We start from the raw sequence: 14991 nt of genomic DNA, 5'->3' as shown, positions 1-14991 counted from the left end.
TTTTCATGTTTCCTCCTAAAACATTTTACAAGTTCAGACTTCAGCTGCTTTTTCTTGTTGCTGTGACATTGCTTCAGTGATCACGTGTGACATCAGTGTACCCACATTGCTACCTGCCTGCTGGGTACATCAGCAGCTCTCCTAGAGAGACGTCAGACACATGCCCAAAACCTCTGATCGGCTTTTCTGTCTTGTCAAACAGCATCATTCTTCTGAAAGTCATTTCTGTCTCAGATGCCTTTCTCTCCATGCCTTCGATTTTATCCTAGCCTCTTAGGTCTTCTCCTTAAAATACTTTACTGAGGGGCTGGGGCTGTGGCATAACAGGCTAAGCCTCTTCCTGTTGTACCAACAGCCCACAGGGGCGCTAGTTTGAATTCCAGCTGCTCCACTCTGATCCAGCTCCCTTGTAATGGTCTGGGAAAGGAGCAGATGATGGCTGAAGACCTTGGGTCTATGGGTTTCTGCACCCATATGGGAGACCCAGAAGCTCCAGGCACCTGGCTTCAGTCCAGCCCAGCTCCAGATGTTGCAGCTATTTGGGAGCTCTTCACTACGCATAGGATAGTCCCTCCCAGAAGTGTTCATATTTAAATTTCAGTTTTAGAGGGATGCTGTAACACCAAAAAACAGCTTTTATTATTAAGCACCCAACAAATACATTGGAAGCATCTGTAAGGAACCATTCTGTGCACCCCTAGGGTTACATTCTTTGAAAGATTATTATCACTTATGTGTGAGTCTATAAAATATGTTTGTATTTAGAAAGTATATATGTAAACAAGTATGGAACAATAATAACTGCCTGCAATTTTTCTGAACTCCTTATTGCTAAGGCTAATGGACGATTTGAAGTGGGCAAGAAGATTTGTTTGAGCATCTCAGGACACCATCCTGAAACCTGGCAACCCTCGTGGAGCAGTAAGTGTTCATTTGTAGGGGTGGAGGTCGCTCTAACTCGGTCAGTCCCTGATCCTAACAAGGTATAGTGTGCTTTGGAGACTGAAGGTATTTTTGGTCATTGATTAGATGTTGTAGAATAAGTGATACAAATGCTTTCACATGTCTGGATTTCTGCCCCCATTTTAATGCAGTACCCCTTCTGTGAAAGCCTCGGCTTTTCTTCTCTTTCCAGAGTATGTTTTCTTCCTTTTGAACCACTTAGACTGACCTTGGCATTTTCATTTCAGTAAGGACAGCGTTACTAGCCATCATTGGGTTTATGCCAACAAAGGGAGAGGGAGCCATAGGTTCTCTAGACTACACGCCTGAGGAAAGACGAGCACTTGCGAAAAAGTAAGTTTTACGTTGCCCTCTTTGTTAAAGTCTGATTACTCCTGGGGTAATGGCTATTGGGAGATGAGTTCTGTCTTCTACTTTGCCACTCACCTTGTGGATTATTCTGGCTCTTTGTTTTGTGCTAATTTCCTTGGGGTGGTGAAAATCAAGAATTGACTTTATGCTGTGGAATTTTTAAGAAGTGGTAGGTAGACTTATCCTCCTGCATTCGGGGGTGTTGGTCCTTGGAATGCAGTTTGGTCACTGGTCTCCACTTGGACAGTTAGAGGTAGTAGGGAATAAGAGGATGTGAAGTCTTCCACGAGATTAAAAACTCGAGGACAGGGAGTAAAGCCACTTAACGATGTTGTATCTGTACAGTCTAGCTAATGGCTAGCTCCGTAAACAATCTGGAGAAGACAGGATTTCATGCAGTTGTGGGCCCAGCACAATGACCCAGTGGCTAAATCCTTGCCTTTTGTGTGCCAGGATCCCATGGGGGCACTGCTTTGTGTTCCACCTGCTCCACTTCCCATCCAGCTCCCTGCTTGTGGCCTGGGAAGGTAGTCGAGGACAGTCTAAAGCCTTGGGATCCTGCATCCATGTGGGAGACCCAGAAGAGGCTCGTATAAAAATTAAATAAATCTTAAAAAAAAGAGAGACTTTGCTTCAGCCACGGTAACATAATATCTTTGTGGAAAAACTAATACTATCAAAACAGGCAGGACTCTAAGCTTACTTGACTTCTTGGATAAAAGTTAGTACATCTTAAAGGCAAATTAAGATACAATAGATTATTATTTTTTTAAAGATTTATTTTATTGGAAAGGCAGATACACAGAGAGGAAGATCTTGCATCCACTGATTCATTCCCCAGGTGGCTGCAACGGCCAGAGCTGAGCCAATCCAAAGCCAGGAGCCAGCAGCTTCTTCCAGGTCTCCTACATGGGCGCAGGGTCCCAAAGCTTTGGGTCGTTCTTGACTGCTTTCCCAGGCCACAAGCAGGGAACTGGATGGGAAGTGGGGTTACTGGAATATAAACTGGCACTCATGTGGCATCTAGGGACTTCAACTGCTAGGCTACTGTGCTGGGCCCCAAATTCCATTTTAATTGACTTCTTTATTGCTTTATGTGTTTTTCCTAAAAGATAGCTTGAGGTTTGTCATGAACTTTTTCACAGGCTTACAATACACCTGGAAATAAATCATTTTTAAAAAATAATACACCTGGTATGTATGATTTTGAGTGTAATAGAAAATTTATTTGTTTTGTCATTGTGTAAATCTGAAGCTTAATCTCCTTCATATAATTAATTAAGAAAAAAAAAGATTTAATCCTGGACTGTTTTTGATGCCAGCCTAACATATATACTTGTGTCAGAATTACAATTATTGTCTTATCTAAAGTATAGCATGTGGATGAATGTAATGTAAATTGCCCAGTGTTCCTGTCTTAATCATTTAGTGTTTGAGTCTCAAATTTAATTTAACGTTCAACTATTTGATTTTTAGTCATGAAAAAATTGTTTCCTACCAGATCACAAGATTTCTGTTGCGAAGGATGTGGCTCTGCCATGAAGGATGTCCTGTTGCCTTTAAAATCTGGAAGTGATTCAAGCCAAGCTGACCAAGAAGCCAAGGAATTGGCTAGACAGATCAGTTTTAAGGTATATACATTCCTGAATAAATTGTGATTACGCAGCCCTGTTGTTCACTGCTAAATTTTGGATAGAGAGGAAATCAATACATGCCTGTTGAATAAGGTCTTAAAAATGGAATTTAGAAAAATTTCGAAAAATGAAATTACGAAACTCGTAATTTACATTCACAAAGGCGATACAGTATAGTCTTTAAACTTGGGTTCTGAGGTCAAATCCTCACTTTGCTTCTTAATAATAATGTGGCAGCAGATGTGATGTATTACTTAACCACTTTGCACCTTTTTCTAATTTTTAAATAGTAATGGTATTGTTTCATGGATTGTTGTGGGGATTAAAGGAGTTAATACCTGTATTTCCTTTCAAGCTGTGGTGCTTAGTAAATTCTAGTTGTTGGATGCAGTGTTTTGGCATCGTAACTTCAGCCTCTGCTTAGGACAGCCAGGCATGAGCAGGCCGGGTCAGGGCCTGCCTGCCACAGGTCAGATTCAGCTTCCTGGTAAGGCATCTGGAGAGGCAGCAGGAGGTGGTTGTGTTTGGGTCCTTACCTAACCAAATAGGAGACCCCGGGTGGAGTGCCTGGCTCCTGGCTTGGTCCCGGATGTTGTATAGAAGTAGACAGTGGATGGGAGCTCTGTCACTCTGCCTTTCAAAAAATGACATTTATAGAAATACTGATATTTCTGTAGAAATATAGATATGATAGAGATATATGACAATTACATAGACAGTAAGAGATTATTAATAGAAATGTAGATATTATTATAGAAACATAGATACATAGAAATACTTTATGATTATAGAAATACAGATAATAAGGAAATAACAGTCATCTCTAATTCCATTCTCCAAGAAATAAATACTGTGCAGCCTAATGTTGTGGTATAGCTGGTTAAGATGCCCTCTATAATGCCGGCATTCCATATGAGTGCAGGTTCGGGTTCTGGCTATTCCACTGTAAATCTGGCTGCCTGCTGTTAGTGTCTAGGAAAGTGGCAGAAAATAGGTCAAGTGCTTGGACCCCTGGCGCCCGTGTGGGAAATCCAGGTGGAGTGAGTACAGGCTCCTGGCTTCAGCCTAGCCCAGTCCTGGCCTTTGCCGCCACCTGGGGTGGTGAACCGAAGAACATCTCCATCCCTGTCACTCCTCTTCTCTCTGTAACCCTGCCTTCCAAATAAATAAACCTTAAGGAAAAAAAAAAACCTATGAATTGATATCACCCTTATATTTTCGGAATATTTCCTTAATATTTTTTCTGCATACGTTTTGCCCAAATATTGAAACTTATACAATGTTTTAATATTTTAAGGCGCCACACTCATATTCCTGGGCTTTATTTAGTTCCACAGAAAGGTCACGCTGAATTAAAACACTGTATGCTTGCTCGTGTCTGCTTTTCTGAAGCCTGTCCATGTGTGCAAGCCTTGGGAGAGGGCTGCTCAACCAGTGCAGGCTGCCTTGTTCCCTCTTGGGCTTCCTTTGGCATTGACAGTCTACAGGCTGCAAGTGTGTCATCCACCAGAATTGTTCAGGATTTCAAAACAAGTGTAGCATCTGTTAGCTAGCCTGCCATTGAGTCTGGGGCCACACATGAAACCTATTCACATTCCCCCTGCAGACACGGGAGTCTTTATAGTAATATGGGATAAAGATGGCTAATAACTCCCCATCAATTCATGTCTGGCTTTGCCTAAATACTGCACAAAAGACTTTGAAAGTTTTGGAGGCTTTTCAGGGCTATGGATTGTGAAGCCTGGATTATGGTTTTTGTCCCTCATCATGTGTAGCTCTGTGAGAACAAGGATTGTGTAAGCTCCTTCCTGTTAGTAGCACAGTGTTAGGCACACCAGTGCTCGCCGAGTGATAGTAAGTATAAAGCTAGCCAATGCGCTCGGTGCAGGAGAGGAGATTCAGTGGGCTGCGGGTCCTTCTGTGCTTCCTCCTTCCTGTAACACTGCTCTGGGTGTGTTGTTCACAGGCGGAAGTCAATTCAGCAGGAAGGACTCTCACTGAGGATTCCGACCTAAACCACTCTCTGTCACTGAATGGTTTACAAGATGACGTACCTCCAGCATTCCAGGGTGCTACAGCCAGCACATCGGTATGGCTTTTGGTTATTAATGTTACATGGTTGGATATTTACATTATTATTGTTATTTGAAACAGGAGGAGATTCCTAGACCAAATATTTGAAAATCTTCATTCTCTTTAACAGTTTGATTGTGAGCCAGCTGTGCTTTAGTGAATTATATTATTATATTGAGCAAATTATTCATGCTTTCCAGACCTCCATTTTCTTTTTTGTTAAATAGGATTAAGCCAAAGAATTTTTAAGTTCTATGGTCCCTCCAGAATTCTGTGACTTCTCTGAAAGGTTAGTTTCAGTTCAGTGCAAGATTGTGAATAAAATAATATCTTAGAGAGTGTAGACACTATTTTGGGCAAGTTTGTTAAATTGCATTAAGGCATTGACTTTACTAAAGACCTAGAGCCAAAAATTTGCTTTCGACATGTTCTGATACAATAGCCATTGGCCACATATAGCCATGTAAATTAAAATTTAATTAAAATTAAAATATGGTTCTTCAGTTATACCAGCCACGTTTCAAGTGCTATATGCAGACACCTGTAGCTGGTGCATGCTGTGCTGGGCACTTAGATCTAGAACATTACTCTCATTGCAGACGGTGCTGCTTTGTAGCAGTGTCCAGTGAATAACTGCTGGCAGAGTCGATGAATGCTATAGGTGTTGTTGCTGAATCCTAACCCATAAAATACACATATATATATAAAAGTAGTGAGCCCAGAAGATCAGAGAGGCTAATAGAAACAGTGTTACTTGATCAGTGCTAAATAAATAGGAATATTATGAAAATAATGACTACTTTTTCTCTGTAAAAACTGAACTGTTTTTTGGAGTCTTTGTGTTAACGTTGATTGTTGTGCAGTGAAATCAAGTGAGACTCCAAGATGAGTGAAATAATTTTAATTTTATATTCATAGCGAGTGAAATGGTTTTAATTTCCAGTCCTGGGCAACGTCTTGCCATGAGCAGGAAGCACCCAGACGAAATAATATATGGGGTTTTTATAGCAAATATCTATGGGAAAATCAAAAGCCTATGTGACAGTGAGCAAATACCTGATTAGGGGTTTATAGTGACACAAAAAGCAGGCAATAAAAATTTACAATGCATAGGCTTGGGGTCCTGATCATATCACTTCAGTGCTGACAGTAATAAAACAGCATGCCTCGAAGGTAGCTGTCTTTCCTGTAAATCTCAAAACTCAAGATTCTCCCTATCTCCTGCCTGCCTCCTGGTCTTTCAGGAAGCAAGAGCTGTGCTGGCAACAGCATGCAGGTGTCTCTTTGGAGATTCCAGACTTCCAGGAGTACAAGCAGCTTTACAATTAACCCTTTCAATTGATTAAATAGCCACATCTTTTAAAAACAATTATTAATTAATTCTCCAATTTATGGATGACTTTAAAGGGTAAGAAAATGACAATAGGCGCTGCTGGGTCAATGCAGACTTGCCCTTTGTGTTAGAATTCCTTACTCAGCAGCAGACTGAGTGGTGGTGAGTTGCTGCTGCTGGTGCGACAGCAGGCTACACATGGTGCGACAGCGGGCTAGGCATGGTGCCACAGTGGGCCAGGCATGGTGTGACAGTGGGCCAGGCATGGTGCAACAGCGGGCTAGGCATGGTGGAGGACCACAACAGGGAGGACTAGCGGGACTGAAGGGGGAGGCCTGAGAGAAGTGTGTAGGTCAATGGGGTCCATCTTTTTCTCATGACTCCAGTGTAATTGTCTTAATTGCAGAGTTAGCTTTAAGGTTATTATGTTTTAGTTTGGAATATTAAAACTTTTAGATTGGTTTTCAATCTAAAATATTCTAATTGTTTTTAAAGATTTATTTATTTATTGGAAAGTCAGATATACAGAGAGGAGGAGAGACAGAGAGGAAGATCTTCTGTCCGATGATTCACTCCCCGAGTGAGCGCAATGGCTGGTGCTATGCCGATTTGAAGCCAGGATCCAGGACCTTCTTCCGGGTCTCCCACATGGGTACAGGGTCCCAAGGCTTTGGGCCGTCCTCTATCACCTTCCCAGGCCACAAGCAGGGAGCTGGATGGGAAGTGGAGCTGCCGGGATTAGAATGGCACCCATATGGGATCCTGGGGCGTTCAAGGTGAGGACTTTAGCCGCAAGGCCATGCCGCTGGGCCCAAAATATTCTAATTTTTAATTTCAGGTTTTTTTAAAAAATAGAACAATCCTATTACAGAGAAAGTGATTTTTCTTGTTACTTTCTATTAGGCCAGTTTCTTGTGATATATTAAATTTTTTATGTTTTAAGTCTGTGTCAGATCTTGTTATATGTATTTTAGGTATACCTAATCCAGTTGTCACTTACTGTGTAATTGTGTATGGTCTAGCTCACTTCCCAGGCTGTAAGTTCCTTGGGTGTTAACAGCTTACTTTTGACCTCCCCATCATAATCCAAGTACCTGGTGTAGGGTCATGTGTATCCTACATGTCAGTATGTGTCTGTTGATTGAATGGATTCGTACTTTAAAAACGACTAAGAGGAAATGACATGGTGGCAAGTGGGCTAGTGCTCTCCTTGTGGCTCTGGCATCCCAGACGGAAGTCAGGCTGTGCCCCTGCTGCTGTACTGGCTCCTTTCCTTGCTGCTGTCCTGGGAAAGCAGAGGAGGGCTCAAGCCCTCAGGCCCCTGCACCCAAAGGAAGCCCTCGACTTCTGGCTTCAGACTTCTCCAGGTCTGGCCATAGCAGCTATTTGGGGAGTGAATCAGTGGATGGAAAAGCGCTCTCTCTGTCTCTATCTCAATAATTCTGAATTTCAAACAAAAAAATAACACAACATTGTTCTTGCAGTGCATCAGGTTAAGCTATTTCCTCCGATGCCACCATCCCCTATCAGGACACACATATCAGTGTCAGTTAAGTTCCAAATGTTCTGCTTCTGATCCAGCTTCCTGCTGTTTTGTTTGAGCAAGCAGTGGAAATGACACAGGTGCTTGGCTCCCTGCTGGTCACGAGAGAGACCTGGACGTAGTTTCAGGCTGGTGGCATTAGCCTAGCCCAGTCCTGGCTTGCGCAGCCTTTGGAGAGTAAACCGGTGGGTGGAAGATCTGTTCCTTTCTCTGTCAGAGTGCCTTTTAAATAAGTAAATTTTAAAACAATATTGGTTAGAAAATACTAGGAAAATGGTCAAAGAGATTAACAAGTTCAATTATAGTATACAAATAATGATGTTACCATTATGCTAGTACCTTTCATTTATATTTTTAATTTATTCAAGGCTTCAGATTCTTTTTCATAGGTATTGATCATTAATTGAGACAAATTTTTGTTATAGTATCAAAAAACAATAAATTATCTAGAATTTTAAGTTAAATCTTACTGACATGTACATGTAAACTATCTAAGATTAATAATTTGGCAACAAGGGAAGTGATTGAAGCTTTGTTTTGATACAGGTGGCTGCCTTACATGCAAATGTAATACTGATTCATTGAGGTGTTGCACATCAAACTATGCATTTTTCTTTTTAGCCTTGAAGGAAGTGAGAGGTTGCCAAATACAGAAAATAGTCTAAATACAGAAAATAACGTCAGACCATCTGTTACTTTTTGATGCTATTTATAAATAGAAAAGGGGACGGTGTTGTGGCATAGTCTGTGAAGTTATCACCTGTGGTGCTGGCATCCCACATCGTTGCTGGTTTGAGTCCTTTTTCTTTTTTTAAAGATTTATTTATTTATTTATTTTTGGAAAGGCATATATACAGAGAAAAGGAGAGACAGAGAAAAAGCTCTTCTGTCCTCTGGTTCACCCCCTGGATGGTCACAACAGCCAGAGCTGAGCTGATCCAAAGTCAGGAGCCTCCTCTGCATCTCCCACGTGGTTGCTGGGTCCCAAGGATCTGGGCATCCTCTATTGCCTTCCCACGTTACGTGCAGGGAGCTGGATGGGAAATGGAGCAGCTGGGACATGAACCAGGGCCCATATGGGATCCCGGTGGATGCAAGGTGAAGATTCAGCCACTAGGCTACTGTGCTGGGTCCCAAATCCTGTCTTTTGCATTCACGACCCTTCTCCCTGCTGGTGTTTATAGGAAGAGCAGTGGAGGATGGCTACCCATGTGGAAGGCCCTAATGAAGTGCTCGTGGCTCCTGGCTTCAGCCTGGCCCAGCCCTGGCCATTGCGGCCATCTGGGAAGTGAAGCAGCATTCCATTATCAGCCTGTCTCCCTTTCTCTGTAACTCTTATTTGTAGATAAATTTTTAAAAAAGGGAGAAATACAGTTTATGTTCTTCTAATATATCAGATTTTCTGTTCTTCCCAGGGGTTAAGATTCTGAACAAGCCACTTGACTTTATGTAAAAAGAACAAATAAAACTCTCATGTACTATTATTATTATTATTATTTAAAAAAAATCAACGCATATCACTGAGGACTTAATTATGACTCTTAATGTTTTCAATAGGAAAAATTTTAGAGTTGAATTTTTTAAAAAAAGATTTATTTGACTTGAAAGGCAGAGTAAAAGAGAGAAAGATCTTCCATCCATTAACTTACTTCCCAAATGGTGGCAATGGCTGGAGGTGAGCTGGTTCGAAGCCAGGAGCCAGGAGCTTCTCCTGGATTTGTCATGTACATGTAGGTGCCCAAGGGCTTTAGCCACTGCTGCCTTCCCAGGCACAGCAAGGAGCTGAATCAGAAGTGAAGCAGCTGGAACTTGAACCTGTGCCTGCATGGGACGCCATCTTACAGGCATTGGCTTACTGTCTTATGCCACAGTGCCAGCCCCAGATTTTATAATACCAAGGCACTAGATTACAGTAAATAATATACTGTCCAAAAGGCATCTGCAACATAGGAACCTAATTAAAATGTTGTAACTGTGTTATATTTCCTTTAAGTATATGTGCTAAAATACCATCTACAGTCATTGTCTAGGGGTTGCTTCTCTAACCATGTTAATAAATAAAAGATACATACAATAAGGGATAGAAAAGTGGTCCCAGGGAAAGTTACAGATATTTCTCAACCTAAATGTAGATGCCTCTGAGAAAGATACATTAAATTAATGGAACTAACAAGCAGCTGTGTATCTTAAGTAGTTTATGTCATTGTCCCGACTGACCACTAGTGCCAATTTGGGTGTTATCCTCACTGTAGAGCTCGGAGAGCTGAGTCGTGGGTTAAATCCCTGGGATGGGCTGAGGCTCCCCACCTGAGGCAGCTTGTCACAGGAGCCTAACAAAACATGTAAAGGTGCAGCTTTAATCTTGTGCTTGTTTCTGGATTGAGAGCGCCCTCGTGTTTGTTTTCTTAATAGAATACATTTGCTGTGCTATGCACTTTTACCTTCTTGGCTGAGCATGAGAAGAATGAGATATTACAAATGGAACGTTTCTGTCCTAGCTGCTGTGAATCACTTCAACTCAATGAGCATTTAATATTCACTTTATGATGATGTGACGATGATGTGACTTCATGAAACGATGTGCTTGTGCTTCAGTGGGCAGGTTGTCCTGGGCGCCCTGCGTAATGGAAGTCCAAATTTGTGGGACTGTAATTCAGGATCAGCTCTAATTTTCTTTCTCATTCACTCAGTGGTTCCTTTATACCTGTATTAGGGGTCAAATTTCAAACTCTCCTGCAAATTAGCTGAGATCGTCAGTTTGCCTGTAACTCTTATAGTTGAAGCCAGCACCAAATCCCCTTTTTAGTTTTGTAAAAAAGAATTTAAATTGCCTTATTCAGTTCTTTTTTCTTCTAGTTATTTACATTTTCTCTAATGTAAAATATTTTGAATGTTTTATTCTTAGTTTCCAAAGTTATTCTGAACTGAATAAAACATGCACTCTTATTTTGGTTGGAAAGGATGTCTTTGTTGATAGTGATGTGTACTCAGCAGACGAATTGCTTAGCGTTAGGGTATTTGTATAAATAGATAGAAGTCATGTTTTGTATCACTTTACTATGCCATTACCAGTTTTTTAAAAATATTTATTTATTTTTATTGCAAAATCGGATATACAGAGAGGAGGAGAGACAGAGAGGAAGATCTTCTGTGCATTGATTCACTCCCCAAGTGGCTGCAATGGCAGGAGCTGTGCTGATTCGAAACCAGCAGCTAGGAGCTCTCCTGGATCACCCACGTGGGTGCAAAGTCCCAAGGCTTTGGGTCACCCTCGACTGCTTTCCCAGGCCACAAGCAGAGAGCTGGATGGGAAGTGAGGCTGCCTGGATTAGAACCGGCAGCCATATGGGATCCCGGGGCGCATGCAAGGCAACGCTAGACCACCTTGCCGGGCCCCATTACCAGTTCTCTTATCTGTAACCCATACTTAAGGTTTGGAGTCACTGATTCCATGTGATGATACTGACTGCCCAGTCACTGCAATGATAGAAGCCAATTGTCATTTGGTGCAGTGAGGGGCAACACTGTGCCAGAACCAAGGGTACATTGAGTCCCACATGTTGCCTCCAGACTTGCCTGAACGTGTACCACAGGAACTCTTGACACAGAATACCCTGTAGGAAGGAAAGGGTCTGCCTGCAATTGGGCTTTGTTCATTGAGCGGGAATTGTGGGGAATGGTGAGCTTGGTTTGAAAGTCACACCAGATTTTCCCAGCACTGCTGCTGTGACCAGTGGACAGCTCCCGAGCACTTCCTGTGCTGCCTCATTGCTGTGGGAAGCACACTGATACAGGAGGAGGAGACTGGAAGAAGCCTGCTTCGTACAAGGCACACACTCTTGAGAGCTGCTTTTTGTTGTTAATGTGGCTAATTTTCAAGCTGCTTCCCAAGTGCCCTCATGCTTGTACCTGACAGACCCTGCTGGAGGGTAGAAAGCCCCCTGTGTGGGGCATCAGGAAGCTCTGCCCTCGTTTTACTTGTCACTGGCAAATGCCTTCCACCTAATGAGTCCTCGGTGCTGCCTGGCTTTCTGGCTGGGGGTGGGGGTGGGTGGGTGTTGACAGGCTCTGTGTTCCACATCATTCTTGGGAGGTTTCCTTCCTGTTTGGTGCTCTGAGATTCTGTGTATTCCTGAATAAGTAACAAATATATACATAAATTATCTTTGCCATTTTCAAACAGAATTTTTCAAAATTTCCTAGCTTGGAGTCCAGAACCCCGTGGCGGCCCCCGCCCCGCAGCCCGCCCAGCCTGCAGCCAGGAGCGCATCGTTGAGCCCCCGCCAGCGCCGGGCCCAGCAGCAGAGCCAGAGAAGGCCGTCCTCCTCCCCCGACGCCGTCCCCGGCCCGCAGCCCAGAGTCAACCACACTGACCACGGCGGCTCAGCTGTGCTCATTGTCATCCTGACTTTGGCATTGGCAGCTCTTATATTCCGTCGAATATACCTGGCCAATGAGTACATATTTGACTTTGAGTTATAATATTGTTTTGTGACTTCAGAGCTGTGACTCACTCAACTGCTTCATTAAACATTCTGCATTGGGTATAATCTAAGAATTGTTTACAAACAGATAATTTTGTATTTACCTTTCATTCCTTTTTCGATCCTTACAAATTCAGTATAAATACAGCTAGACATTCAGGCTGTGTCCAGCAGCCACAGGGAAGCATATTGCTGCTTAGCTCACAGGGCTGGGAGTCACGTTCCTCGCCTCGCTGTTGGATCTGCTTGCCAGGGAGGGAACTTGTTTCTCAGGCTTTAGCTTTTTTGTATGTGAACCTTTTCCCTGTAGCCCTGTGGAAGTCTGATGGCAGAGTGTTCCTGTGCGTGTCAGTGAGTCAGCACACTTTGCCTTGTGCTGAGTAACAAGGGGCAGAGGAGCTGAGAACAGAACTCCTCAGGTGACTTCTTGAAGATGTCATTGCTAGGAGACACCCTGAGATGGCCCATTCTGTTACTTTATGTCCTAAGCATTGGTCACTGAACCTAACTGGGTTTCAAAAAGTTGTGAGGAAATGAGGTCACATCTTTGTATTGGAAATGACTTGAAGTACTTTGTAGCCACTTTGATAGCTGTTCCTCCCTTGCCCAGGTGGGCTCACAGTGAACGGGACAGAAATAGTGCTCCCCAGAGCGTAAAGGAAAGAAGGGTCCAAGCCAAGGAATTCCTTGATTTTTCTTCTCAGTTAAGTAGGAAAAATCTTAAGATTTGAATGTTTTTTTTTCTTCTTTGAATTATATATCTTTTGAGAGGTGTTATTTGCCTAGCCTTGTAATCACTATACATTTGATTATTTCAGGAATATGTATAATGTGGAACTATTTTATGAACCATTTTAATAGAAAAGCTCAGGGCTCACGTAACCGTGCTAGAAGTTAGGAAGGCCTTTACTTAGAATTGTCCACCTAATCAAAGCCCAAGAGAAAGAATGTTTGGTGGGAAAAATGAAGCTGTGACTTCATGCCAGCCAGGTCCACTGACCCCAGCAGATGTTTTTGTCATCATAGCATCTGGTGAGGCACTACAATCACAAGTATTGCCTCCAGTGTGTTCGTTTGTTAGAAACACTGAGGGCATTCTCGAAGTTGTTAATTATTATTTGTGAAATATAAGCAATCCCCAGCTTTCCAATAGGTGATATTCTAGAAACACATTTAGGAACTAAGATTTTCTTCAGTTCAGTGTAGCTGCTGTTCAGCTTCTAGAGCAGTCCACAAAAGATAGCCCCTATGCATAGTTGCAGGGAGAGCATTCACAAAGTTCTCCGGTGATTTTAAGTTACTGAAATTATGGGGAATATAAAAATCAAATCATTTGAAAGGCAAATTTGATTTTTACTCCTGGGGCTTTTAATCTGTTAACTCTGAGGCACAATTTCTGGTTTTTATTCAATAACCAATTTTACTTTATGTCTGCATCTAAAATAAGAGCTTCCTGTAAGTATACTGTGATATAATACAGAATTGTCTTAAACTTTAATAAATTAGCATTTTAAAGTTGTCAATAGGTTATTTCTATCTGTATCTGTAACTGAAGTTGGTAGAGTCTAAAAAACCCAAAGACTTTATGAAGACTTCATATGTCAAGAGAAATTTTATGTCACCATTTTATAAGTTTATTGTCATGAGAAAATGCATTCCGAACTCTTGGTTTGGAACATAAGATAGTAGAAATGTTGATTCTGAAGTCATGGTCTCCTAGCAAGAAGTCACCAACCCAGCTGGAATGCCAAGGAGCAGCATGCCCTCAGAAGAAAGAAACCCTGCTGCTGGGTCGAAATGGTGTGCTCAGAACAACCCCTGCGAGAAGGACCAGCCTCTGCACCCACTCGGCTCGCTGCGTGTTCCCACGGCGTGGACTTACAGGGCAAGATCAGGCACTGTGCACATCCTTCTCTGCCCCTCCTCTGTCAGCTACGTCACCACCTGTTTGCTTGTGTCGGGACGTTGCAACACCTGGTATACACGTTGGGAAGTGGTATACTTTGCTCTCTCTGCTCACTTCATATATGTTCTAAAATCTTTAAATTGTCTGAGCCCCCTATTGTAAGTAAGATCAGTCTTTGGGGGACCATTCTTACCAAAACCCTGCTGCAGGATTTCTTCAGGGAACTTCCATTTTTATAGGCTGTTAATACTAGCCTCAGAACAAAATTGAGTGTGTAAACTGTAGCTCCTAGGTTTGGGAATTCTCTATTCCCCTGTTTAGATATTTTGGAAACTCATGCTTTTTCCTTTGACGAACACAACACATGACTGCGTATCGAGGTAATTAAAATAGCATGCTTGAAAAAGAGTCCGTTTCTCCTGTAACTTTTTAAACCAATGAATCTTTCAAATTTATGTAATGTGGGGCTTTTATGTAGCACTTTACATTTCCATGCTGCTCATTGTTTTATTCTAAATAAATAAATCTGATCAAGATTCTCAATTAATTTTTTAATAACTTTAATGTCTAAACTATGGACATATAAAATTTCCTAATCAGGAGAAGAACTCTTATTATTTTTGGTTATGAATAAACTTCCTGGTGTCTTACCAGAATCCGCAAAGAAGTAAACCTCACACATTTGGAATTATTTGGGCAAAAGC

General features: G+C 42.1%; 1 protein-coding gene across 2 annotated transcripts in view; it reads left to right on the top strand.

The window, feature by feature from the left end:
- UBE2J1 (ubiquitin conjugating enzyme E2 J1) overlaps window positions 1-14695 on the top strand; it is a 28570-nt gene extending 13875 nt beyond the window's left edge. The window contains exons 4-8 of one of the 2 annotated variants that reach the window (XM_040983764.1): window positions 837-921; window positions 1191-1296; window positions 2816-2945; window positions 4915-5037; window positions 12101-14695. In XM_040983764.1, coding sequence (XP_040839698.1) covers window positions 837-921; window positions 1191-1296; window positions 2816-2945; window positions 4915-5037; window positions 12101-12379 — 723 coding nt within the window. In that variant the 3' untranslated portion in view covers window positions 12380-14695. The remainder of the gene's footprint in view (window positions 1-836; window positions 922-1190; window positions 1297-2815; window positions 2946-4914; window positions 5038-12100) is intronic. The other variant, XM_040983765.1, reaches the window with a different exon arrangement.
- Window positions 14696-14991: the final 296 nt, after the last annotated feature.

This window comes from Ochotona curzoniae, unplaced genomic scaffold (genome assembly GCF_017591425.1).
Source record: "Ochotona curzoniae isolate NIBS_2020 unplaced genomic scaffold, NIBS_Ocur_1.0 contig_3819, whole genome shotgun sequence".
Taxonomy (NCBI): Eukaryota; Metazoa; Chordata; class Mammalia; order Lagomorpha; family Ochotonidae; genus Ochotona; species Ochotona curzoniae.
This window is presented reverse-complemented; position numbering and strand designations above follow the sequence as displayed.